Source organism: Trichechus manatus, unplaced genomic scaffold, assembly GCF_000243295.1.
Source record: "Trichechus manatus latirostris isolate Lorelei unplaced genomic scaffold, TriManLat1.0 scaffold00286, whole genome shotgun sequence".
Taxonomy (NCBI): Eukaryota; Metazoa; Chordata; class Mammalia; order Sirenia; family Trichechidae; genus Trichechus; species Trichechus manatus.
The window spans coordinates 366,997-391,656 of NW_004444222.1; the positions used below are offsets into that span (position 1 = coordinate 366,997).

At 40.6% G+C, this 24,660-nt stretch overlaps 2 protein-coding genes across 8 annotated transcripts in view; one reads left to right on the forward strand and one right to left on the reverse strand.

Moving 5' to 3' along the window:
- The window catches only part of FAM13A (family with sequence similarity 13 member A), a 109,734-nt gene extending 102,550 nt beyond the window's left edge, over window positions 1-7,184 (forward strand). The window contains exon 17 of the mRNA XM_023725108.1: window positions 896-7,184. Within this exon, the coding sequence (XP_023580876.1) occupies window positions 896-1,022 (127 nt within the window). The 3' untranslated portion in view covers window positions 1,023-7,184. The remainder of the gene's footprint in view (window positions 1-895) is intronic.
- Window positions 7,185-16,520: 9,336 nt separating this feature from the next.
- The window catches only part of HERC3 (HECT and RLD domain containing E3 ubiquitin protein ligase 3), a 121,026-nt gene continuing 112,886 nt past the window's right edge, over window positions 16,521-24,660 (reverse strand). For 4 of the 7 annotated variants that reach the window (XM_023725092.1, XM_023725093.1, XM_023725095.1 and 1 more), the window contains 3 exons: window positions 20,445-20,628; window positions 20,118-20,220; window positions 16,521-18,314 (listed from right to left, as the gene is read on the reverse strand). In XM_023725092.1, coding sequence (XP_023580860.1) covers window positions 18,106-18,314; window positions 20,118-20,220; window positions 20,445-20,628 — 496 coding nt within the window. In that variant the 3' untranslated portion in view covers window positions 16,521-18,105. Of the gene's footprint in view, window positions 18,315-19,120; window positions 19,258-20,117; window positions 20,221-20,444; window positions 20,629-24,660 lie in introns of those variants that run through there. The other 3 variants (XR_002822918.1, XM_023725094.1, XM_023725097.1) reach the window with 3 other exon arrangements.

The following is a 24,660-nucleotide window of genomic DNA, read 5'->3' on the forward strand; positions in this document are numbered from 1 at the left end:
GTTGCTTTGCAGTGAGTCCGCTTGACTTCCAATCCTGGTGGGAGTCATGTGTAGAATATTGGGAAGTAAATATTCATCAAGTCATTGTAAGGGTTATGTTAGATCATAGCTATAACATGCTTAGCCCCGTGCTTGACCCAAGAACAGTGCTTGACCCTCAGTTAGTAGTTGTTCATATAAAGGAGCCGTGGTGGTCTAGTGGTTAAGAGCTTGGCTGCTAACCAAAAGGTTGGCAGTTCAAATCCACCAGCCGCTCCTTGGAAACTGTGTGGAGCAGTTCTACTTTATCCTATACGGTCACTATGAGTTGGAATCAACTTGACAGCAATAGGTTCATATAAAAAGTATATGTAGAAAATTGTTCAGCAAATTATGAGGGCAAGGCTTACTAGTACTATGTGATCCAGCTGCTGAATTTTAAGTCTAATTTTATAATCCCAGGAGTATTAGCTATCTTTTTCAAAAAGGTGTAAATCGTGGGTATACTAATAGCTTATTAGAAATTTAATGGTTCATTAGATGAAATGTATGAAAATGAAAAAGCATTAAGTTATAATGATGAATAAAAGATTTCAGTGTATGGAAATGCTTAATGTGAACTCATACTTAAGAGCAGAGACAGAAAAGTTCTGTATTTCTTAGTCCTTCATATCATTCTACAAAGTGTCAAATTAACTACGTAGAGACCCAGTCACATGGTGTCTTCTGGGGGAAGCTGTCTCACTGCTTGTCTAAATCCAGCTCTAGTCTTGATACCAAGTGACATTTGGTAACACTGATTCCGAAGGCTGATAAATTGCAAAGTTTCCTCATGATGATAATTCACCTGTTGAACAGTATCATCTAGGAAAGAGAGAAAATGATCTTCTGCCCTCTTGTTCTTTGTTTCCATTAGAAATGTCCAGAAGGAAGACCGGGCTCCTATGGCTGAAGAATACAACGAATACAAGCACATAAAGGCAAAACTCAGGCTCTTGGAGGTGCTCATCAGCAAGAGAGACACTGATTCCAAATCCATGTAAGGAGGCAGCCCCAGCCCTGGCAAAGGTGGCTGAGCAGATACAGGGTGAATTTACCAGCTGCTTCCACTGGTAAATAGCTGCTCTGCAGAAACTGGAAGTCAGCCTTGAAGCTGGGATTGGAGAGTACAGGGAAGGCTCTCCTGGACCTGCAAAGGATGCCGCCCTTCTGCCTCCATTCCACTGGGATCGGCGCCTGTTTCCATTGCCTGCCTGAGAGGCTGCCTAAATGGAAAAAGGCAAGTTGACCTGACTTGGGAATTTTGTAATGGAAAAATCAAGATTCCTTCATGTGCGCGCGTGCACACGCGCACACACACACACACACACACACACACACACATACACACATACAAACACACACACCACACTGTAGTGGAAGCTTTACTAACACTACCAGTGATGAATCACTACATTTCGACACGCTCATCTACAGAGAATATACACTGTTCGTTCCCTGGAGAACTGAGAAACATGAGACCATTCTCTGTCTGTGATCAAAACAAGCTCAGGACTTCGTTTTGTAGAGCAAACTTGCCGTGGAGGTTTATATTCTCCTTGGACCCGTTAAGTGTGGACGTGCATTGGAGAGCCCTATTTGCTGCCTTGGCCATTCTGGTGACCTTTACTCAGAGCTGCGCCTTTCCCACTGGTGTGAGTTTGTTTTTCCTCTTCTGCTGTCAGTAGATGGAAGCTGCATCTGCCCAGAATGGCAGTGCAATCATCTATTCAATGGTGTGTTTCTTCAGGATGTCCTCAGCTGACAGAAAGTTTGGTCCCTTACTAGAACTGGAGTATCTGAAGAGAACAGAGGGATTGTAGCAATAGCTATACTCATGATTAGTTTTTAATCAGGTAACAGGGTGAAGACTCTGGCGAATTCTTTCCTTAAGATTGACTGCACTCATCGGTCTAAGATTTTTAAAAGACATTTAACATCAAACACTAAGTGAGGCCAGCCTTTTTGAGGCTCGGTTTCATTTTGACACTAGCCACACATAAAGGGTCTTGACTAATTCTTAACCTAAGTGTCGAGGATCATGGGAGAGAGGGAGCCTGCATTCTCAGCCTCCTGAGTACTTACCAGAATTAAAAACAAAGAAAAAAAGCAAACCTGCACTAAAAAATCTCCAAACTGAAGGGTAAGTAAGTCCTCAGAGTTCAGCCCAAGGCAGCAGAATCTAAATCACACTATTTTCCAGATGATGCTGAGTATCAAAGCTGTCTATATTAGACATTTTGGAGGGACCAGGGGATTTAAGACACCAAATCATTCATCTCTTCAATGTGCTAACATTACTTTGTGATCTGTTGCTACTTTTTAACCTTCTATGTATACGCTGAGGAAAGTGGGTTCTGGTCCAGCGTGTCCATTCTGGGTCCTAGCATAGGTGTCTGCGCATGGCGGCCATGTGTTTCAGCAGGTTCTGCCTTTTGAAGATACTGTTGCAGGATGAATGGAACATCAGGGATACCCGCCTGTGTATCCTGAGGGTTGCCCTCTTTAGGTGTATCTTTTTCTTTTTCCCAAATAAAAAGAAGAAAAGAGAAAGAAAACCTAAAACTGTACTGACGAGTTGTCAGTTTCAAAACGGGTTCTTAAGAAACTCTGTGGTCAGATTGGATTTACAGCAGCATTTTCCATTGCTGAAGTGAGGTGGCAGCTCTCCTCTGTCAGTTGAAAATTGTTTTTAAGTCTGGGGGAAAAAGAATGCCTTTAAGTTTGCTTTTAAAAGTGATCGTGTAGAAGCATGAGCTATGTGTTGGAAGTGCCCGGGTGTTAATCCACACGCTTAAAGACGGTACGTAATCCCACAAATTTAAATGTACATGAAAATATAGTTTGGTATTCTTTGCTCTACTGTTTACATTGCAGATTGCTATAATTTCAAGGAGTTATAAATAAATAAAATGATGCACTTTAGGATGTTTTCTATTTTTGAAATCTGAACGTGAATCATACACATGACCAAAAATTGTATTTTTTAAGAGAGATACATGTCTAGTCTGCCCTCTTAAAGTAATTGTTATCTTAAATAAGCTATAATGTAAATCAAATCATTACCAGTTAACTTTTAAAGCACATCTGTTTAAGAATATTTTGAAAAATATGCTGCGGGATTTTTTTTTAAAGGCAATAGGAGAAATTAATTACTAAATGTTTTGAAATCTGTTGTTTCGGCAAAAGTAAACTAAAAAGATTATTCAGGAACCCCCCCCATTCAAATTTGTATGATTAAATAAAAGGAAAACACCCAGTTATAGTAAAATAAATTGTGCATGGATTGTTGTGTCTTCCTGTGTAATTTTTAATAATCTATAATAACTTCATAGAATGGAGCGCCAGTTGCCAGGGGCGGGGGCGGAATCTGTTTACACTAGGTTCTGTTTGAAGACGTTGTTCAGTAGTTTCTGGCTTGGCCAGAAATGCCAAGGCAAATTTGTTTCCACGGCAACCATTTCTGCTGCCTAAGACCTCAAGACACTGGAGTCACTTTCTTAATTGGCTTCACACAGGCAGAATACTTTGGACTGGGGTTTTTCCTTTGCTCTCTTGGGAATATGTATGTTTATTAGCACATGCCAACAAAATAAACATTAAGGGTTATTTGATGACAATGTTAAGTAAAGGTTAAGCGTGAATAAACTTGATGTATATGATTATAAGAATTAAGAGATGGCAAAGCCTTATAATTTTATTATGCTCACTTGGAGTAAACATTGGAATAGATGTTTATATTAAAGGTGATATAATTAATGCATTTCATCTTTGAATCGTTTACTTAGGATGTCACTTGCTAAGACGTGCGTGTGCAAGTTTTAGTATAAAGCCCTGTTTTAGAAGTTTTTCAAGATAGCAAAAGTGTGTCCTATGCTGGTAGAAGCAAGCCCCCACACTCTAGGTGATCTTCCAATTCAGGGAAAATTCTCATGAAAGACCAAATTTCAAACTGAAGAACTAAATTGTTTTTAAATGCTACCTATAATGCATTGTGAGCTAATACTTAGATTTCTTATATGTCACTTTCGTTGCCAGTTTGAAGTCACAAGATTATTAGTCATTGCCAAGGCAGGGGTCAGCAGTGTCCCTATTTGTAACATCAGGGTAATTTTTACTTTGTCTCATTATGGTGCAATGCTTGTGTGGCTGTCAAAGAGCCTCTTGCACGGTGTGCCTGCTCCCAGGTGTGGCATTTCTGACCCAGGAAAAATGGCTCAGGGCTGTGGTTTTGTCACAAATATTGCACTGAGATGCCCTGGAGCCCTCAGTCTTAGAGCCTCTGATGGCTGAGCATTTGCTAATGTGGTTGAACCTGGAATTCCTTTTATGGTGAATATTTAGGTTTCTTTTCAGCAGGAAGAGGTGGCCATGATGTCACTGAAGTTGCTTCTGTCTGGGGGTTGCCTAACTATCAATAGACAGAATTGGGCCCAGCGTCTAGAACTGATCACAGTTTTACATGAAAACCAAAGTTTAAAGTTTGTTGATTGATTTTTTTTTAAAGATTCTTGATCTGATCACAAAGATGCCATTTTTCTTAAGGCTAATAACAAACACCTTACTACATTTGATGGTATATTTAGAGTTATAACTCATAAACTGTTAACTGCTTTGTGAAAAGCAAGTTGTCTAAATTCTATTTTGCTTCCAAGAGGGGTTCTTCCTGACCCACTGCTTCCTGGGTTTTTTGTTTGGTTGCTTGCTTGCCTAGATAGAGAGAGATGCTTTCTACGCCAAGATCAACACCTTTGCCGTGTTCTTTTTCATTATTCACTTGGTTAAATCATAGGAGAGAGAAAAAATGACACAAACATGTTGAAGCAGTGTTTCCTCTGAAGCCCATGTGTTTGACAGAACCCGGAATGTGCTTTCCTTTATAAACTCCTTTCTTTCATTTTCCTCCCACTTGCCTCTCAGGCTAAAGAGTACATTTTATCAACAGACCAGCTAAACATATTTTCAAATTTTTATGTATTTAAATTGTGCATATTGGCACCTCTTCCAATGGTGGCTGACATGGCAAGCTCCAAACAAGAGTAATATATACATCTGGCATTGCACTGTGACATCGGCGACTTTCCCAGATGGAGACTGTGCCTCCATGGGCATCTGTATGCTGCCACAAACAATCCTTGATAGTAAACCAAAAAAAAAAAACCATTGACATTGAGTCGATTTCTGACTCACTCATGGTGACCCCATGTGTTATGTATACAGGGGAGATCAGAATTAACAGTTACACAGATGTGTATGTAAAATAGAAATCCATGTACATTTACAACTTCATGTTGCTATGAAGTTGGAGTCAGGCCAGCCATGGTCGCGTTCATGGCTTGAGAAATCAGTTTGGCAGATCTAATTCTCAATCTCAAAGCAACTGTTAAGTCACATACATCTCTGTTCCAGAACAGATAAAATTTTAGTCACTAACATAGGCCCAGAACAATGTTTACATGACATGTAAGCAGAAAGTATTTGAAATTGCCATTGTCCTTTTTTAAAATGTAAATTGAGAAATGTGTACATTTTTTTGTACATGACTATTTTGTGTAAACTTGAAAATAAAATATTTTTAACTGTGGATGTTTTTGTTGCTATGTCTCCAGGAGGTCACTGGAAGGTGAAGGAATCATACAAGCTAGGCTTGTCCATGGTTGTAGCTAGAAAAAAAATGTGTTCTATACTCAGCTGCTTTTAAAACAATTCATAGAAACAAAGGAATTAAAGCAAATTAAAAAACTTACTTAAGTACATTTCCAAAGTCTATAAGATCATCGCAGATAAATAACATTAGTCTTTTACTATTCTGAAGCTCAGAAAGCCACCAAAATACTGACTCGAGAAAGAGCACATTTAAGAGGTGTGAAGAGAGTGCCCCAGCCTTTGTGTTGCCTGTTATATATCAGGCAGAGTGCTAAGTACCTGCCAGGTGCCCCCTCACTCAAGCCTCACAGCAGCCCCATGTACCTTCTTACAGATGAGGAAACTGCAGGTCCATGGTGGTTAGGGATGCAGGCTTTCTGTAAACTGCATGTTATGTGTATACCCAGTGATAAAATGAAACATCAAAAATAAACTGAACCTGAAATTAAATATATATGCATATATGAAAACTTGGAGTAAGGGCCACGTCCTAGTGCTAACAGCAGGATTCACACCGAGATCTGTCTGACTCGAGTAAGGATGCTCTACTGCTCCCGGTGTTGCTGGGTGCCATCGAGTCAATTCCAACTCATAGCAACCCATGTGACAGAGTAATGCTGCCCCATAGGCTTTTCTAGGCTGTAATCTTTATAGGAGCAGAGCACCAGGTCTCACGCCACTGCTGGATGGGTTTAAACCACCCACGTTTCGGTTAACAGCTGAGTGTGTAGCCATTGTGCCACCAGAGCTCCTGCTGCTGCTCACGGAGATGGCGGTTTAATGCCATTCTTCTGCCAAAATTGAAGCTTACCTGGAATAAGTTTTGAAACACTGGGTGCAAGGTCATGGAATTTGGGCGGAAGTGGCAGGCAGCATTCAGTGATCCTCCATTTTCTTAAGTAATATTTTGAAGCTGCCTTTTTCGGGGGCCAGAAAGTTGCAATACCCCAAGTGCACCCAGGTTCTACAACCTCATAGAAAGCCTGATTTTACTCTGAATCCTCCTGCCCCCCACTCATACTATAGCTTCTAATCCTATAATAGTGTGCAGAACTGTGAACTACCTTATTGGGAATTTTAGAATGGGGACCTATGCACCGGGGTGCGTGGGTGGGGGGGTGGACAAAAGTTGAGGAGTAGGAGAGGCAGTCCTTTCAATGGTATCACTATTAACCTCTTCAAGAAACAGATTCTGAATTGTGTAAGACACAAAACATCAGCGTTATCCCCAAGCTGGGTCAGCTCATCAAGGCTATATATGCACAGCAGAATTTCATATTCAGTAAAAGCCAAACGTTCAAATTCCCAAGATGCATTTTTAGAATCCTGCTGGCAGGCAGGCAAGTGGGGCTTGGCAGTAACCAGGGCTGTGGACAGCTTGGTTCTCACCACTCCTCGCCATCAACAAGGATTGTACCACAGGGCTAGCTCCATGTTGTGCTGCAGCTGCCCCGGGGAACACAGCCCAGTGCCACGCAGCAAGAACTGAGTCTGCGCCAGCTCTGAACCCCAGGTCTCGGTTGTACCTATGTAGTAAAAGCTGTGCATTACTGTGTTGTTAAGTGCCGTCAAGTTGATTCCGACTCATAGCGACCCCATGTGACAGAGTAGAACTGCCCCATAGGGTTTTCTAGGCTGTATTCTTTACAGGAGCAGATTTCTAGGTCTTTCTCCCACGGAGCCACTGGGTGGGTTCAGAGCCAACCTTTCGGTTAGCAGCCAAGAGCTTAACTATTGCGCTACCAGGGTTCCTAAACCTTACTGTGAATTCTGAAATTCAGAGTCTTTAGATGCTAGAGCTTGCTTTCTTTAACTTCTCCTTAAAAAGAAATTCAAAGATGCCCAGAAATTCTTACGCCAGGCTTCTAGTTCTGCACCTGAGTACTTCTTGGTAAGACATTTGGAGCTATTGTTACTTTTAAAGAACTTAAAATTACTAGACAAGATTAGACACGGAAGAGAAGGGAGTGAAGGATATATTCCTCTATGGTAGCAAATGGCAGTGCTTCTCAAACTTGAATATGCAGGCAAGTGCCTGGGGCTGTTGTGATACAGTCACTCCGGGAGGACCTGCTTTCCGCATTTCTGATAAGTGCCAGGGGCTGCCAGGCTGCCTGTCCAAGGACCTCACTTTAAGAAGAGGGTGCAGACAGCACAGCTGGGTATTCGTGGAAATGAGCAGCTCCACCAATCAATACAAAAATCCTGAGTTAACAGAGACCGGCACATTTGAAAACACCAACGGAGGCCAAAAACTATTCGATGCTTAACGCCCAGACTGCAGACAGATGGCTTAGCTGTACCATCTGGGCACATAACTTACCCTCCCTAAGGCTCCATGTCTTTATCTGAAAAATGGGAATCATTAAAATAAATAAATTTAAAGAACCAGTTGCTATTTGATTCTGACTCATGGCTACCCCACGTGCATCAGACGAACTGTGCTCCATAGGGTTTTCAATGACTATGATCTTTCAGAAGTAGATCACCAGGCCTTTCTTCTGAGGAGCCTCTAGATGGATTCAAACCACCAACTTTTCAGTTAGTAGCTGAGTGCTTAACCATCTGCACCACCCAGGGACTACAGTGAATAATAATTGTTGTGAAGTGCCAGCAAGTTGGTTCCAACTCATAGCAGCCCTACATACAACAGAACAAAAAACTGCCCAGTCCTGCGCCATCCTCACAATCATTGCTATGTTTGAGCTGTTACAGCCACTGTGCCAATCTAGCTCGTTGAGGGTCTTCCTCTTTTTTGCTGACCCTCCACTTTACCAAGCTTAATGTCCTTCACCAGGGACTGGTCCTTTCTGATAACATGTCCAGATTATGTGAGACAAAGCCTCACCATCCACACTTTCAAGGAGCACTCTGGCTGTACTTCCTCCAGAATAGACTTGTTCGTTCTTCTGGCAGTCCATGGTATATTCAATATTCTTTGCCAACACTATAATTCAAAGGCATCACTTCCTCTTCAGTCTTCCTTATTCATTGTTCAGCTTTCACGTGCATGCGAAGCGATTGAAAATATCATGGCTTTGGTCAGGCACACCTTACTCCTCAAAGTAACATCTTTACTTCTCAACACTTTAAAGAGGTCTTTTGCAGTAGACTTGCCCAATGCAATACATCGTTTGATTTCTTGACTGCTGCTTCCACAGGTGTTGATTGTAGATCCAAGTAAAATGAAATCCTTGACAATTTCAATCTGTCTTCTGTTTATCATGATGCTGCTTATTGGTCCAGTTGTGAGGATTTTTGTTTTCTTTATGTTGAGGTGTAATCCATACTGAAAGTTGTGGTCTTTGATCTCTATCAGTAAGTGCTTCAACTCCTCTTCACTTTCAGCAAGCGAGGTTGTGTCATCAGCATATCACAGATTGTTAATGAATCTTCCTCTAATCCTGATGCCACATTCTTCTTCATATAGTCCAGCTTCTCAGATTATTTGCTCAGCTTTACAAATTGAATAAGTATGGTGAAATGATACAACCCTAATGCACACCTTTACTGATTTTAAAACATGCAATAGCCCTTTGTTTTGTTTGAACGACTGCCTCTTGGTCTATGTACAGGTTCTGCATGAACACCATTAAGTGTTCTGGAATTCCCATTCTTCGAAATGTTATCCATAATTTGTTATGAGCCACACAGTTGAATGCCTTTGCATAGTCAATAAAACACAGGTAAACATCTTTCTGGTATTCCCTGCTTTCAGCCAAGATCCATCTGACATCAGCAATGATATCCCTGGTTCCACGTCCTCTTCTGAATTTGGCTTAAATTTCTAGCAGTTCCCTGTCGATATACTACTGTAGCCGCTTTTGAATGATCTTCAGCAACATTTTACTTGTGTGTGATATTAATGATATTGTTTATAATTTCTTTTGCATCACCCTTCTTTGGAATGGGCATGAATATGCCTCTCTTCCAGTTGGTTGGCCAGGTAGCTGCCTTCCAAATTTCTTGGCATGGATGACTGAACACCGCCAGCGCTCATCTGTTTGTTGAAACATCTCAATTGGTATTCCATCAATTCCTGGAGTCTTATTTTTCCCCATTGCCTCCAGTGCAGCTTGGACTTCTTCCTTCAGTATCATCTGTCCTTGATCATATGCTGCCTCCTGAAATGGTTGAATGTCGACCAATTCTTTTTGTATTTCTTCCATCTTCTTTTGATGCTTCCTGCATTGTTCAATATTTTGCCCATAGAGTCTTTCAATATTGCAACTCGAGGCTTGAATTTTTTCTTCAGTTCTTTCAACTTGAGAAATGCCAAGCATGTTCCTCCCTTTTGGTTTTCTAACTCCAGGTCTTTGCAGATCTCATTATAATAGTTTACTTTGCCTTCTCGAGTTGCCCTTTGAAATCTTCTGTTTAGCTCTTTCACTTCATCATTTCTTCCATTTGCTTTAGCTACTTGACATTCAAGAGCAAGTTTCAGAGTCTCTTCTGACATCCGTTATGGTCTCTTCTTTCTTTCCTTTTTTAATGACCTTTCTTTCTTTCTTCGTGTATGATGTCCTTAATGTCATTCCACAACTCGTCTGGTCTCCAGTCATTAGTGTTCAGTGTGTCAAATCTGTTCTTGAGATGGTCTCCAAATTCAGGTGGGATATACTCAAGGTCATATTTTAGTTCTCATGGACTTGTTTTAATTTTCTTCAGCTTCAACTTAAACTTGCATACGAGCAATTGATGGTCTGTTCTGCAGTCAGCCCTAGCCTTGTTCCGACTGATGTAGTCAATTTGATTCCTGTGTATTCCATCTGGTGAGATCCATGTGTACAGTCGCCGTTTATGTTGGTGAAAAAAGGTATTTGCAATGAAGAAGTCATTTATCTTGCAAAACTCTATCGTGCGATCTCCAGCATCGTTTCTATCACCAAGGTCGTATTTTCCAACTACTGATCCTTCTTTGTTTCCAACTTTTGCTTTCAATCACCAGTAATTATCAACACATCTTGATTGCATGTTTGAGCAATTTCAGATGCAGAAGTTGGTGAAAGTCTTCAATACCTACAATATGGGGGTCCAGTACCGGATTACCCAATAAACAAGGTACGCAGGGGTCCGATTGTGACTTCCCACCTATCTGCAGTGCACAATTTCACCTGTCCCCCACCACGTCAAAGATGTGGTGAAACCCATGTGAAACTGCTCACCACAGATCAGCAAGTGAATGCAATTAAGCCCAAGAGTAACTTGCTCCATGCAAGCCGGTGCATACCATGCTTACTGGTTAATCCACCCCTGAGTTTACCATGGGAATTTAGTTGGTGAATATAAAGTGAGCACCCAGTAAATCCTCAATATAAGACGGTGGTGGTGGGGGGGGTGATGTTATTATCAGTACTGAGCCAAAGAATCTTTCTTGCCTGAAGTCCAGCAAGACATTTTGAATCCCTGCAAAAAAGGAATTGTATTTCTCAGTATGATTTTCCCCCACCATCACCTCCTCACACTCTAATTCTGAGAAACAGAATGCACCTCTAGCACTTTTAAACTCAAATGAGTGCTAGCAGGGTGAGCAAGATTTCATGGAAACACTGACCCACTCCTCTTGGGGAAGGAATAAATTGTGACTACTAATATTCTCAAGTTAATCACGTGTGTACCCCTTTCTCAGAAAGATCGATGCTTGCTAAAATCCTACCCTCACCAAGCAGGGCAAACCCCTTTATTTCATTCCAAAATATTTTGGGAAATCCAAATCTGCTCAGTTATGTGAAAAGAATGAACTGCCTCAGATGGCAACTGAACCAAAGTGAAAATGCCCGGGTTCTGTGCAGTGAAGGAGAATAACCTTTGGACTGATTTTTAGGTCACTTGGTGTCCTGAAATTTCTGTCTAAGGGTGTATTTTTTAAAAAAAAAACTAAAAATTAGGCCCACCCTAGGGAGGAGAGTTACTCTGATTTTGGCACACTCCTAATTAGCATACTAAATTCATCAAGCCTGTGGCGAAGGCTGAGGCTGCAAAGTAGCTGGGGTCCCCTCCACTCCCACAGCAACTTGCCAGGGGTCAATGAAGGTGCCATGGCTATGGTTCCTTGCTAGCCCTCAGCCTAGCAATACGCAAATATTTTAGAGTCAAATGATTTTACAGTTTCCCTTCCCCCTATACCAGATCCCCTTCCCCTGATTACCTCACAAATTCAGAAACTCCAGGTCTCCCCTCCAAACCATTTGCCAGTGACAAGAACTTGAGAGTCGATGAGCCTGGTTCACAAACATCTCAGCTCCCAAGAATGCCCACTCACAAAAGGTCAGGAGATCCGATTTTAACAACAAGCCTCTGGTAGTGGCAGGCCAGGCCTACTGGAACCTCAAGCCAGCACCTAATTGGCACTTGCTGCTGACATTCACCCTCAAGAGCTCTGGCCTCCTTTGGCCCAGTGGGAAATGGGGTTACAGTAAGTTCCCGAGTTATGATCGTCCAATTTACAGACAACTCGTACTTGCCCTTTAATGTTAAGTAAATTTGCGGTCACTTTGAAATGATTGAACCAACCCCTACTCGCAACAAATTCTTCATCACAAACACCTTCACTTACTGCACGTGCAGCTTTTAAATCACTGAAAAGTTTTCGAGCCTTTTCTTGGAGCCTTTTCGCGCACTTAAAAGTAGGGCTAAATAAGAACCTGTTCCGACTTACCTACACTGAAGACACACTTAGGAACGGATCTGGTCCGTAACCTGGGGACTACCTGTATTTCCAACCCTGCTCTTTCCCTTTTTCTCCTCATCGTAAAGAAAAGGTGACCATGAAAGACTGACGTGCTTTAGTGTCTGGCTCCATCCGAGTTGTGTGTGTGTGTTTTAATTCTTAAATTTCTCAGAAAGTTCAACGCCAATGGGAGCTGAATTAATAATTATAGATTGTATCCAACTCCCATGGGATTAGGCCCAGGAAAATCAGCTTTTAAAAGATCTGAAGACCATGTGATTGTGCACCATGCCAAGCTTCCAGACACTGAAACAGAAAGCTGACATCTGAACTAATTTTCTCGGTGCTACATGTAATTAAGGAATACACACTCCATTATCTGTAGAAGGAAACAAAACATCAAAACCTGGATTGGCTAATATGTGGGAGAGGCTGTTCTTAATACAGATCCAAAGAGCTCTCCCCACACTGGGGTGGACACCTCTTCCAGCACCTAGTCTGTTGCACATCCCAGTATCTCAAAGCACAAGTAAATGTGCATTATGATGCATCAGCGCCTCCTTGGAAACCCAAATCCACATCTGACTCAGTGTGAGCAAGCAGCACCCCCACCCCCCACACTGGAACCAGTCTGCATTAGCATCCCAAAACAGAGAGGCAGTTAGAGATTGACATTTGCCACACCCTTCACAGGACTCTGCTTTAATGAGGTTAAACCAGTTGCCTTGGAGTCGATTCTGACTCACGATGACCCCATGTGTATCAGAGTAGAACTGTGCTCCACAGGGTTTTCAATGGCTGATTTTTTCCAAGTAGATCACCAGCCTTTCTAGGTACTCTGAATGGGGTCAAACCTCCAACCTTTCAGTTAGCAGTCAAGCATTAACCATTTGCACCACCCAGGGAGTCCCTCAGGAGGTTAATCCCTTTTTATCAAAAACCAGGATTGGAAAGGTACGGAGGCAGCTTCTATCTCACTTTCAACTGGAGAAATCCCTTGGCCCAATCAACACAAAATTTTTCACCTTTTCTGAAGACACAAGGAACTGCTCTCTTTCTCGTCTTCCTTATCTGTCTACCACATGCTTCTGCTCTGCTTTGTGAGATGCTGTTCCCAGGATAAGGCAGGAAGTGGAGCTCACCAATGGCTCCCCACTATGCTTTACAAAGGAGCCCTGGTGGCACAAAGGTTAAGCTGCTAACCGAAAGGTTGGTAGTTCAAACCCACTCAGTGGCTATAGGGGGGAAAGACCTGGAGATCTGCTCCCATAAAGATTAAAATTTAGAAAACCCTATAGGGCAGTTCTAATCTGACACATGGGGTCGCTGTGAGTCGAAAAATTTACTCGACAGCACCTAACAACAATGCTCCACAAAAGTGTCTCTAAAAAATGAAGACATTCACAAACCAGAAGACTCATAACTCAAGAAACCTCTGCTATTAAGAAAGGTAAGGTTATTAAAGTTAACAATCACCACAGTTCTGTGAGGCCACAAGCATCATGTTCTTACACATTTTAGAGATTTAGCAACTGGCTTAAGATCTGCTTGGTTTCATTTTAAAAACCAAAGAAAACTAGAGACAAGCTTCTTCTTAAAAGGAAATGATAAAACTCTGCAGATTTGCTTCGATTTTGTTTAAATTGTTTGCCTTTTCTCCCATGTTTGACCCTAACACAACATGTGCTTCATATTAATTTAGTCATTAATCCCTGTCATGGATTGAATTGTATCCCCCAAAAATATATCAACTTGGCTGGGTCATGATCTCCAGTATTGTATGATTGTGTACCATTTTGTAATCTGATATGATTTCCTTATGTGTTGTAAAGTCTATCACTATGATGTAATAAGATGGATTAGTGGCAGTTACACTGATGAGATCTACAAGATTAGGTAGTATCTTAAGCCAATCTCTTTTGAGAGATAAAAGAGAGAAGGGAGCAGAGACACATGGGAACCTCATACCACCAAGAAAGCAGTGCCGGGAGCAGAGCAAGTCCTTTGGACCCAAGGTTCCTGCACAGAGAAGCTCCCAGACCGAGGAAAGATTAATGGCACAGACCTTCCTCCAGAACCGACAGAAAAAACATTCCCCTGAGCTGACGCCCTGAATTCGGACTTGCAGCCTACTAACTGTGAGAGAATAATCTTCTCTTTGTTAGAGTCATCCACTTGTGGTATTTCTGTTATAGCAGCACTAGATGACTAAGACAATCTCCATTTTCATAACAAAGAAAATGAGGCACAGAGAGGTTAAAAAACCTGCCCAAGACTGCACAGCTAGTAAGTGTAGAACCAGGAAGACTGTGATGGCAATTAAACTATAAAGTTCATGTCAGATGCTGGATGCAGGCCCTGGCATACAACACAGTACACAATCAGTGTTAATTAGAATTGTGGTCAAAGTCCTGGGACCCATTTCTGCGGGCTAATCCTAGACAAAGCTTGCTTTCTTACCCCTGTGTCAGAAAAGCCCATACACTTGTTCTCTCCGGTTCAGTGTCCAATTTGACCCACAATCCTCATATAACTTCAGCGAGGTTACCCACTTTATTACTGTGATCCCTGCTAGTCTGGTCTCACAGGGGCTAGCAAACATTCTCTGTAAAGGCCAAATATTAATTTAGGCTTTGTGGGCCCTACAGTCTTTGTCACATATTCTTCCTTTTTAAAATTTTCCTCCCTTTTAAAAATGTGAAAACCATTTTAGCCTGTGGGTCCTAATTGGATTAACCCCTCCGTGCTCTCCTAGATTATTACTAGAGTACCATTCATGTCATCAAAAAGGTTTCCACATGGTTGAGATTTTGTTACCTAGACACACTTACACTGAACCCCAACCACCAAAAGAAAGTTGCTAAATAATTTCATTAATTGGTAGAGACTGAAACAATGAAGAAACTTCCAAAGGTGTGCGAGGCAGAGGAGGTTAGGTAGGTAGATAAATGCTATCCTGAATGGCAGGGTCTTCTAAAGAAGTAAGTGATGAAGGGAAATATCCCAGACAAATCAGTGTTTTAGAAGCAGAACAGTTTCATTCATGCAACAAATACTGATTAGGTGCCTCTATGTGCCAGGCACTGTTCTCAGTGCTGGCTTGCATTTTAGAACTCAAGGTGATCACAGAAATTATCTGATCCAATCTCCTTATTTCATGGATGAGGATTCTGAGGCCCAGTAATTTAAATTAACTTGGGTATTTCTATTCAAAAGGAAATGTGGCTGAGATGAGATGGTATGTTCTGCTATGTATGTTTTCACCACAATAAAAGAAAAAAGTATTAAATATGGCATTTTTCCTCTTCAAACTTAGCACAGATGTTTAGGTTATCCAATGTTTATTAAATGGAACTTATTAATGGAAAGATACTGTTGCCTTTACCACCTTAAAACATCTATTAAGTCTGGCAAAATAATACATTGTACGTATTTTACAAATTTATTGAAAACACTTTAGCTGTGTTTCAAACCCTCTTTTGGTGTGCATAAGTGGGCTGAGCATCAATCATTAGATTAAGTCTCTGATTCATCTTTAATTTCTGCTTTTCCCTTTCGACTCTGAAGGCTTCCACTTACTTCTCTCCATTTCTCACGTTCATGCACTTTTCTATTTCCACTGCTGCCACCCTCACTACTTCCAGCCTAAGCTTTGAGTTACTGTCTTCATTCTTTCCCACTCCAATCCCACCAATGTACCTCGTCTACTTACCTCTTCTTAAAACCAAGTTCATGTCATATCACTACCCTCCACCCCATCCCAAGGTTCTGAACTTTTTAAAAAAATCTTCCCTGCCTACCAACTAAAGCTCCAAATGCTTATCCTGGTTCCTCAGCCCCAAACCTACCTTCTGCCCAGTTTTATTTCCATCATTCTCCTGTTCCCTCTGATGCTCCCATCAAATTGTTCCTAAATAAGCTCCCAGGTTCATGCCTTGACTAAGGCCTCCCCCTCCATTGGAAATGCCTTTTCATCCATCAGAACCTCTAGAAATCCCACCCAACCACAAGGCCATCTACTCTCCCTACCCTGGGTCCCACCCTTGTTTTCTCCCCCATTTCTGCAGCACTTGGTTTTACTTCCTTATGGCAGGAACCAAATTTTACTTTCTATTAGATTATTTGAGTATATGACTTAATGCCTCTACTGGAAGCAAACTACCCATTCTGCAAGTACAATAAGAAATAGTTTTAAGTTAAAACACCAAATTTATTGCATAATATTGAACTATTTGCACACACATAGAAAATAAACATTTCATATAACTGTATATCTTTTTTTAATCTTGTATTATAAAGACTGAAAAACTACCAATTTAGCAATCGGAGTAAGTTTAAAAAACAAAAAGGAAAAGCAAAAATCTACAATCCTTCATTGAGATTTGATGCTGTATCATGGCTCATAAATACTTCATTTTATATAAATAAGTCTTTTCTCTAGTTGCTAGGAATTTAAAATTAGGCTGACATGGGTTCTTCGATCATGTTGAATTGTCTTATCCCATAAGGAGGAAGGTTGAGCATGTCATTATTTTAGAGATACATATATTTGATTTAAACACAATCTCCCCTGAAATCCCATTGTAAACAAACATTCAAATCTGATGAACAGAAGTTCCATAATAAAGAATATCCTTAAGTCTTAGCAATTAGGGAAGATGAAAAGGAAAAAAAAAAACCAAACATATGAGTAGAAATTTTGCAATTTAAACAGAAATTAAAAAAAAATAGACAGCATGCATCCACTAGAAGAGGAAGGAGCATTAAGTAACAAAGAATGGGATGAAGCAAAGAAAACAGCAAAGGAAGGAAGGAAAGAGAACAGGAAGAGAAGAAAATGAAGGAAGGAAAAGAAAGTGGTAGGAGACACAAAGTAATAGGGAACGTGACAAGAAATTTACCATTTCTAATTTTCTGGGAGAAGATAGAGACTCTTAAAAAAAGTAATGCAACTTGCTCCAAAAGCGAGATAATGGAAGGGGTGAAGGAGCCTGTCACTTCACCGTATTTTCAAAGGGACATGGCTGAGCAACAAAACAAAATTTGGTTCAGCTGCAACTCTAAACTGCTCTGCACATTTTTAAGGAGGTCCAGGAACTAGGCACAGGCACAGGCAGATTAGGTTTCCCTCAAGAACTCTTTTTTTTTTTTTTTTAAAAAAAAAAAAGCAAGATGTATTCATAAAGGCCCTATAAATTCTCCAAAGTTCAACCAGAATAATGGACCCGACTCAGCCTTCTAGAACTGGTGGTTTCTGAAATAGTCCTTGCCTCCTTTGGGTTAGAGTAGGGCTGCAACAAGCCAGGCCATTTCCAAGGCTGCAGAGAGAGGACACATTCTGCATGCGCAGGTAAGAAGGAACAGATCAGTCAAAATCATCCTTGTGGAGGAATGAGAAGTCAAGAGGAACACAAGGAAGCATTGTGAGGAAAGGTCAGGGCTGGGAAATGACAGCCTAAGGGACCACTGCCATTTTATCCAGCAGAGTGCAACATATTCACAAGTGCAAGGAACACTGGGCAGTTGGTTAAAAAACAAAACAAAAAACTCCCATACAAGAGCCGATTTTTCACCCCATCCCCAACCCCTGATTTTTCCAAAAGGTTGTTCACTGCTTACAACCCCAGAAACCACATCAACCAGGCTCAGGATTCAAAAGTCCCAACCTACTTCTACAGTAAAAAAATAGAAATCACTCCCCATGATTTTCTATATAGGCCTCAGTGCAGACACTGAGAAAGGAAGGGAAATCGGGGACAAGCTGGGGAACCTCAGGCCAAACTAAACCCCTCATAGTTGTCAAGGGCCTGGGTCAGCCGAGCACTCAGAATCTCTTTGCTGCTGTACTTGGGAAGGTCAAGAAGGTTGTAGCAAGTGTGGGCCACTGGCAAGTACTCCTCCCCGCTGGCTGTGGACTGGATGACAATCTGCAGACTCGCCATGCCGTAGATGGGGATCCTATCGCTGCCTGTCAGGAACACTGGGAAGAAAGAGAAACAGCATTTACAGCTAAGCAAATGAGAGGTGTTCTCGGCCGTCCCCCTAGGAACAGATAGGAACGCATGACACCCTGTGGCTCGCATGAGAAGTACAATTACTTTATGTGCCAATATACATCCAATGGAATGATACTCCAAGTGCCCTCAAATCAAAAATGCCCTCAATCAATTTTCGCCCTCACAAATTTTGAGCCTTCAAAGCCTTGTTTTATGAAACCAACAAGGAAAGGAATTACTGAGACATAGGAAAAGTGGAGTGACCTAAGTTCCCACTAGGAAGACGACCACCAACATCTATAAGACATCAAGGCCTCTTTCCCCTCAACTGTCTGATGCTTGCACCATCAAACTGAATTCCCAACTGGGAGTCTATTTGCTCTCCTTTCCCCATCTCTCCCTATTTTTAAACCAGAAGGGCTGAACTGACATTGCATTACACATTTCAGTCTTGTGACATACACTGTAACTTGGCAAAAAAAAAAAAGGTCCATCTGTTTTTCCCTGTTTTCTAGTGCTAGATAACATTCTCAGAGTTGAATTGCTGAAAATTACTACAATGAAATCATTAGTGACAGAGGACTTCCAAATAACCTGCCACTATCTGAGACTGCCATATGTGAACACTCTTGCCAAAATTTCTAGAGTTAATAAAAATTTCCATAAATCTAAAGACCTTTGGATAGGGAGGGAAAAAAAAAGACTTCTTCTAGGGAAATCCCCAGTAAAAAGAGTTGGCTTCTCTTAATTAAGTGCCACTGCCCTACAGGTTCATTTGGCAAACCCTAACCTGCCATCCCATTCATATGCCACTGCTTCTCAGTAGTCAACGCGACTGGACAGAGGTGGAGTAGGATTCTTTTTTGTAGGAATTCTCATGTTGGATCTCCACTTCCTCTCATCTCTGTTCCATGTAAGCGGTAGCATCTAGGGGGAAGTCTTGCATTAATATTAATATATGCTCTGTCTTATAAAGTAGAACAGACTGGTTTTCATGTCCTGGTTGTTGGTTTTATATGGCTAAAAATTCTACACTATTAACCGGCTAATTTTGACCCTGGTTACACACTGACAAAAATGGAGGAAGATTTAAACTGTTTTAAAACTAGGCCTCATTCTCCTTTCCAAATATACTACCCTTCTCAAATTTTACCCAGCCAGTCATGCCCAGCCACCACACAGTTCCATTTATATGAAATGTCCAGAAGAGGTAAAAACCATAGAGACAAAAAGTAGACTGCTGGTTGCCTAAGGCTGGAAGGGTTGGGAGAAAATGGGGAATGACTGCTAATGGGTATGGTTCCTTTTTAGGGTGATAACATATTGTAAAATTGACTGTGGTGATGGCTGCATACCTCTGTGAATATACTACAATCCACTGAATCGTATACTTTAAATGGGCGAACTGTATGGTATGTGAATTATATCTCAATAAAGCTGTTATAAATCACATCTCCCCAGCTCCATCTAAGTTAGAGAGAGAAGGGAGGTTGATCTAAACAATTAGATTTTATAAATGTAATACTGAAAGAAATCATTTACATATAAAATAACTAGCAGTTTTAGAACAATTGAAAACCAGTGAAATACTTCTGTTCTTCCTTCCATGCAATCCCTCCAGTTAGGCAACAAATATGATTAACAACATATGCTGTGCCTGAGATTTCATTAAGACAAAAAGTGTGACACGTACTTACTTACTTTTTACTATTTTAAAAGAGTTGAACCTACACCATATGCAAGACTAAAATGTGGACAAATACCATGTTGAGATTACTGATACGTACAGAGAAACTTCTTCTTCTTTTCCAGTGGAAACTCATGAAATGTTTCCCAAAATAGTCTCACAGTGGGATGTGTGGCTGAGTAATCACCCTTGTAGATGGCAGTCTGTCCAAAAAAGAAAAAAAGGTCTCTTACAGAAGGAGAAGCATATGAACAGTGGCTATTTGTCTACCACTTGCATTTGAAACTAAGAAATATGTACTGAAATGCAGGAGGCCTCCAGATCATACACAACTAGAGTATACTTCGAAAGAGACCAGGCTCTGGGTCACCTACCCAGGGTGCTGCTGCTTCCTCACAGTTAAAAAGGTATCATCTTTTGTGCTTACCTCTTCTAGTTCCTCCCAGTTGTAGTTGCTGTTCCCCACCATCATGGCCCTCAGTTCTGAAGGCTGGAAGAGCTCAAGTACTTTGCCACCACACACCTTTAGGAAGCCACTGGAGAAGGCTGTGTACCATTCATGAACTGAGATTTGGAAGACATAATTCACATAAGCATCCACATATTCCTGCCTGCCAGAAGACCAAAGAAATAGAGTATACTTAGCTCAAACTCTTGTAGAGTTTATGAAGTTAACCTTTTATACTATTATTGTTGAAAAGATTGGGAGTGATAAAAAATGGAATTTCATTAAGTTCTCACACCAGGAGGCATCTTAAAACATCATGTAGGTTCATGGCTTTCCCACTCAGCGCTCCCTGCTCCTCCCCAAACCCTAGGATTCCACCAAGGTGTCCCAGGTGATCTGGGGGCAGGGGAGGCCATGTAGGAAGGGGAGAAAGGCAGGAAGGTAGAACCATGCAACTGGTTTACCTGAGGAGCCAGTTATGGTCCTGTTTCAAACTGTTTAAAAATAAATAAAAGACATTTCCTGCTTAACAGAAAAAGTCTAAAATATTGGTCCTAGGGGAAATGGGAACCTCATACACACCTGGTGGATATGTACAGCTCATGGGAATGTCAACTGTGAGCTAAGACATAAACATCTGGGTGAACAATTTATCATATCTAGAAAAGTTGGAAGTGTGAATACACTTTGACCCAATTACTCTACTGCCAGGTAGGTAACCCAGAGAGACTCTCACATGAGTGCAAAAGAAGACAAATATAGGGTGTTCACGGCAGCATTTCCTTGTAATGTAGATATTGGGGAGAAAAAAAACTAAATATCCATTAATATGAGAATGGACAAAGATAATATAGTCACATGATAGAATTCATAAAATACAGCATATTAACTAGATACATATGTATCAAAATCAATAAATCTCAAGAACAACGTTAAGTGAAAAAGCAAGTATAATAGCATAACATTTACTATGTTCAGCTGATTTTAACAGTTAAAACAATGCTATGTGTAAGAGTCAGTGACTCTACCATTTATAACCTGTGACTTGGAGGTAAGCTATTTAACCTCACAGTGCCTCAGTCTCTTCATCTGTAAAATGGAAATAATAAGAGTACATAACTCATGGGATTGCTGTAAGGATTAAACGAGTTACTGCACAAAAAGTGCTTGAAAGTAATTGTTTTGTAAGTGTTGGCTACTACTACCATATTGTTTATGGATATGAGATTCTGTTTATGGATATGAAATGAGTAAGTGCTCAGTTTTATAAATAAAGGCTGTTAATGCAAAAGGATCCTTAGCACACATATTTATTATAAAAGTATAAAAAAATGAAAGGATGCAAATCAAATTCCTAAGAATTTTGCCTGGGTTAAGAAACGGGGTTGGAAGAAGCAAATGGGACTAAAGGGGGATACAAAGCCAAGTTTAATGGTATCAGTAACTTTTTTTCTTTTCTTAAAAAATATAAAGCAAATATCTGTTTATCTGGATGAAAGATATAAAGATGTCCATCATATTATTTTTTGTACTTTTCTATGTTTTAAATTAAAAAAAACTGACATTATGAAGATAGATCCTTTCTACTTATCAATCGCTGTAATGTAATACTTCATGAACATCTTGACTCTCCTCCAAGGGGACACTTTTTACAAGGTCACCATCTACACTAATAACTAACCAAGAGGTGGTAATGCAATAGATACGCACGTGGACTCTAGAGCTGGGCAGAAAGATTCAAACCCAGGCTCTGCCACTGTAGTTCCCATTGCTGTTGAGTCAATTCCAACTCACAGCGACCCTACAGGACAGAGCAGAACTGCCCCACAGGGATTCCAAGGAGTGGCTGGTGGATTCAAACTGCTGACCTTTTGGTTAGCAGCTGTAGGACTTAACCACTGTGCCACCAGGGCCCCCTGTCACTGTATACCAGCTACTAAACCTCTCTGTTCTCATCTTTAAAATGGGGTAAGTGTTCATTTTTTTAAAAAAACCATTAATGTGAAAAGATTCTTGTATGTTTTAACCATAGATGCTGCAAGTTTCTCACAATGCAAATGACGCACTATATTCCTGAAACCCATTAGCCAAAGCCAATAATATTTTTCTGGTACACCAGTCCAAAGAAGCACCATCAACATGTTTTTTTTTAGACTCTAATCTCTGTGTCAATTAGCATTGCTTTCAGGACATTCTTTATTAATGACCACTAACCATTACAAAGTGTTTATTAGGTGCCAGCCACTGCAATAAGTTCTTGGATATATACTATCTCACTTAATACTCAAAACTACCCTTTGAGTGAACTTTATGGTATAAGAATTGTATTTAAATAAAACTAAACACAAAAAATCTATTAACAAAAAAACAACCATTTCGGGTTGGTACGATCATTATTCCAATTTCAGAACTGAGTCTGGGACAAACAACTAGTGCATGGGCAGAGGCAGAGGGGACGGGAGAGCCCCTGGTCAGGTGGTTGCGGGCACAGGCATTTGAATACAGAGCCTGTGCCCCCAACCACCCCACCAAGGTCCCTTCCTTCCCCTTGCCTTACTTATTTTAATTTCCAATGTAATGGCTACAGGAGAAGTTACAGTATGCCAAGATAAAGACTTCATAGCACAATAACTCATCTACACTATTCACAAATATCTTTTATTGCAGCCCGTTACATACTTGATTCCATAAAGCCCACAAAATGAGGCAACTCTTATTCATTCAATACGATTTTTAAACACATACATTTAAAGAAGTAGGTAACATACACATTGCCAATTGTTTTTAGAAGTTTGCATCCAAGCCATCGTAGTAAGAGTTTCTTAAAAAGCAGCCTAGCTTGTCAAGCTGATTCTGAAATTTAAATAGAAAGGCAAAGGCACTAGAATAGCCAGAACAATTCTGAAAAAGAAGAACAAAGTTGGAGGACTTATAGTACCTGATTTCGAAAATTACAATAAAGCTACAGTAATCAAGCATGGTATGGTAAAAGGGTAGACACATAAAGCAATGGAAGAGAACACAGTGTAGAAATAGACCTGCATGTATATGGTCAAGTGACTCTGACAAAGATGCAAAGGTAACTCACTGGAGAAAGGATAGTGTTTTCAAAAAATGGTCCTGGATCGACAGGATATTCATATGCAAAAAAATGAACCTTGACCCATAATTCCTGTTATGGATTGAATGTTTCTCCCAAAATGTGTATCAACTTGGCTAGGCCATGATTCCCAGTATTCTGTGGTTGTCCACCATTTTGTGATCTGACGCAATTATCCTATGTGTTCTAATCCTAACCTCTATGATGATAATAAGGCAGGATTAGAGGCAGTTATGTTAATAAGGCAGGACTCAATCTACAGGATTAGGTTGTATCTTGAGTCAATCTCTTTTGAGATATAAAAGACAGACTCCAGCAGAGAGGAAAGGGACCTCCTACCACCAAGAACGAAGAACCAGGAGGGGAGTGCGTCTTTTGGACCTGGGGTCCCTGCACTGAGAAGCTCCTAGACCAGGAGAATACTGATGACAAGGACCTTCCCCTAGAGCTGACAGAGAGAGAAAGCTTTCCCCTGGAGCTGGCACCCTCAGTTCGGACTTCAAACTTCCTAGACTGTGAGAGAATAAATTTCTCTTTGTTAAAGCCACCCACTTGTGGTATTCCTGTTGTAGCAGCACTAGACTAAGACAGCACTAAGACACCTCCTACACATACTAACTCAATATGAACCACAGACCTAAACGTAAAACCTAAAATTACAAAACTTTTAAGAAAATGTTTTTTCAAGGCTTTTGCCAAAGATTTCTTAGATATGACACCAAAAGGACAACTCATAGAAGAAAAATAGTAATAAAATGGACTTCATCAAAATTAAAATTTTCTATTCTTTGGAGACACTGTTAAAAAATGAAAAACCAGACTGGTAGAAAATATTTGCAAAACACACATCTGATAAAGGATTTATAACCATAATACAAAAAGAACACTTAAAACTCAGTAAGAAAACAAAAAACTCAATTTAGAAAATGGGCAAAAGATTTGAATGTACACTTTATCAATGAAGACATACAAATGGAAAATAAGCACATGAGAAGATGCTCACTATCATTAGTCATTAACTGTCTTAGTCATCTGGTGCTGCTGTAACAGAAATACCACAAGTGGATGGTTTTAACGAAGAGAAGTTTATTTCCT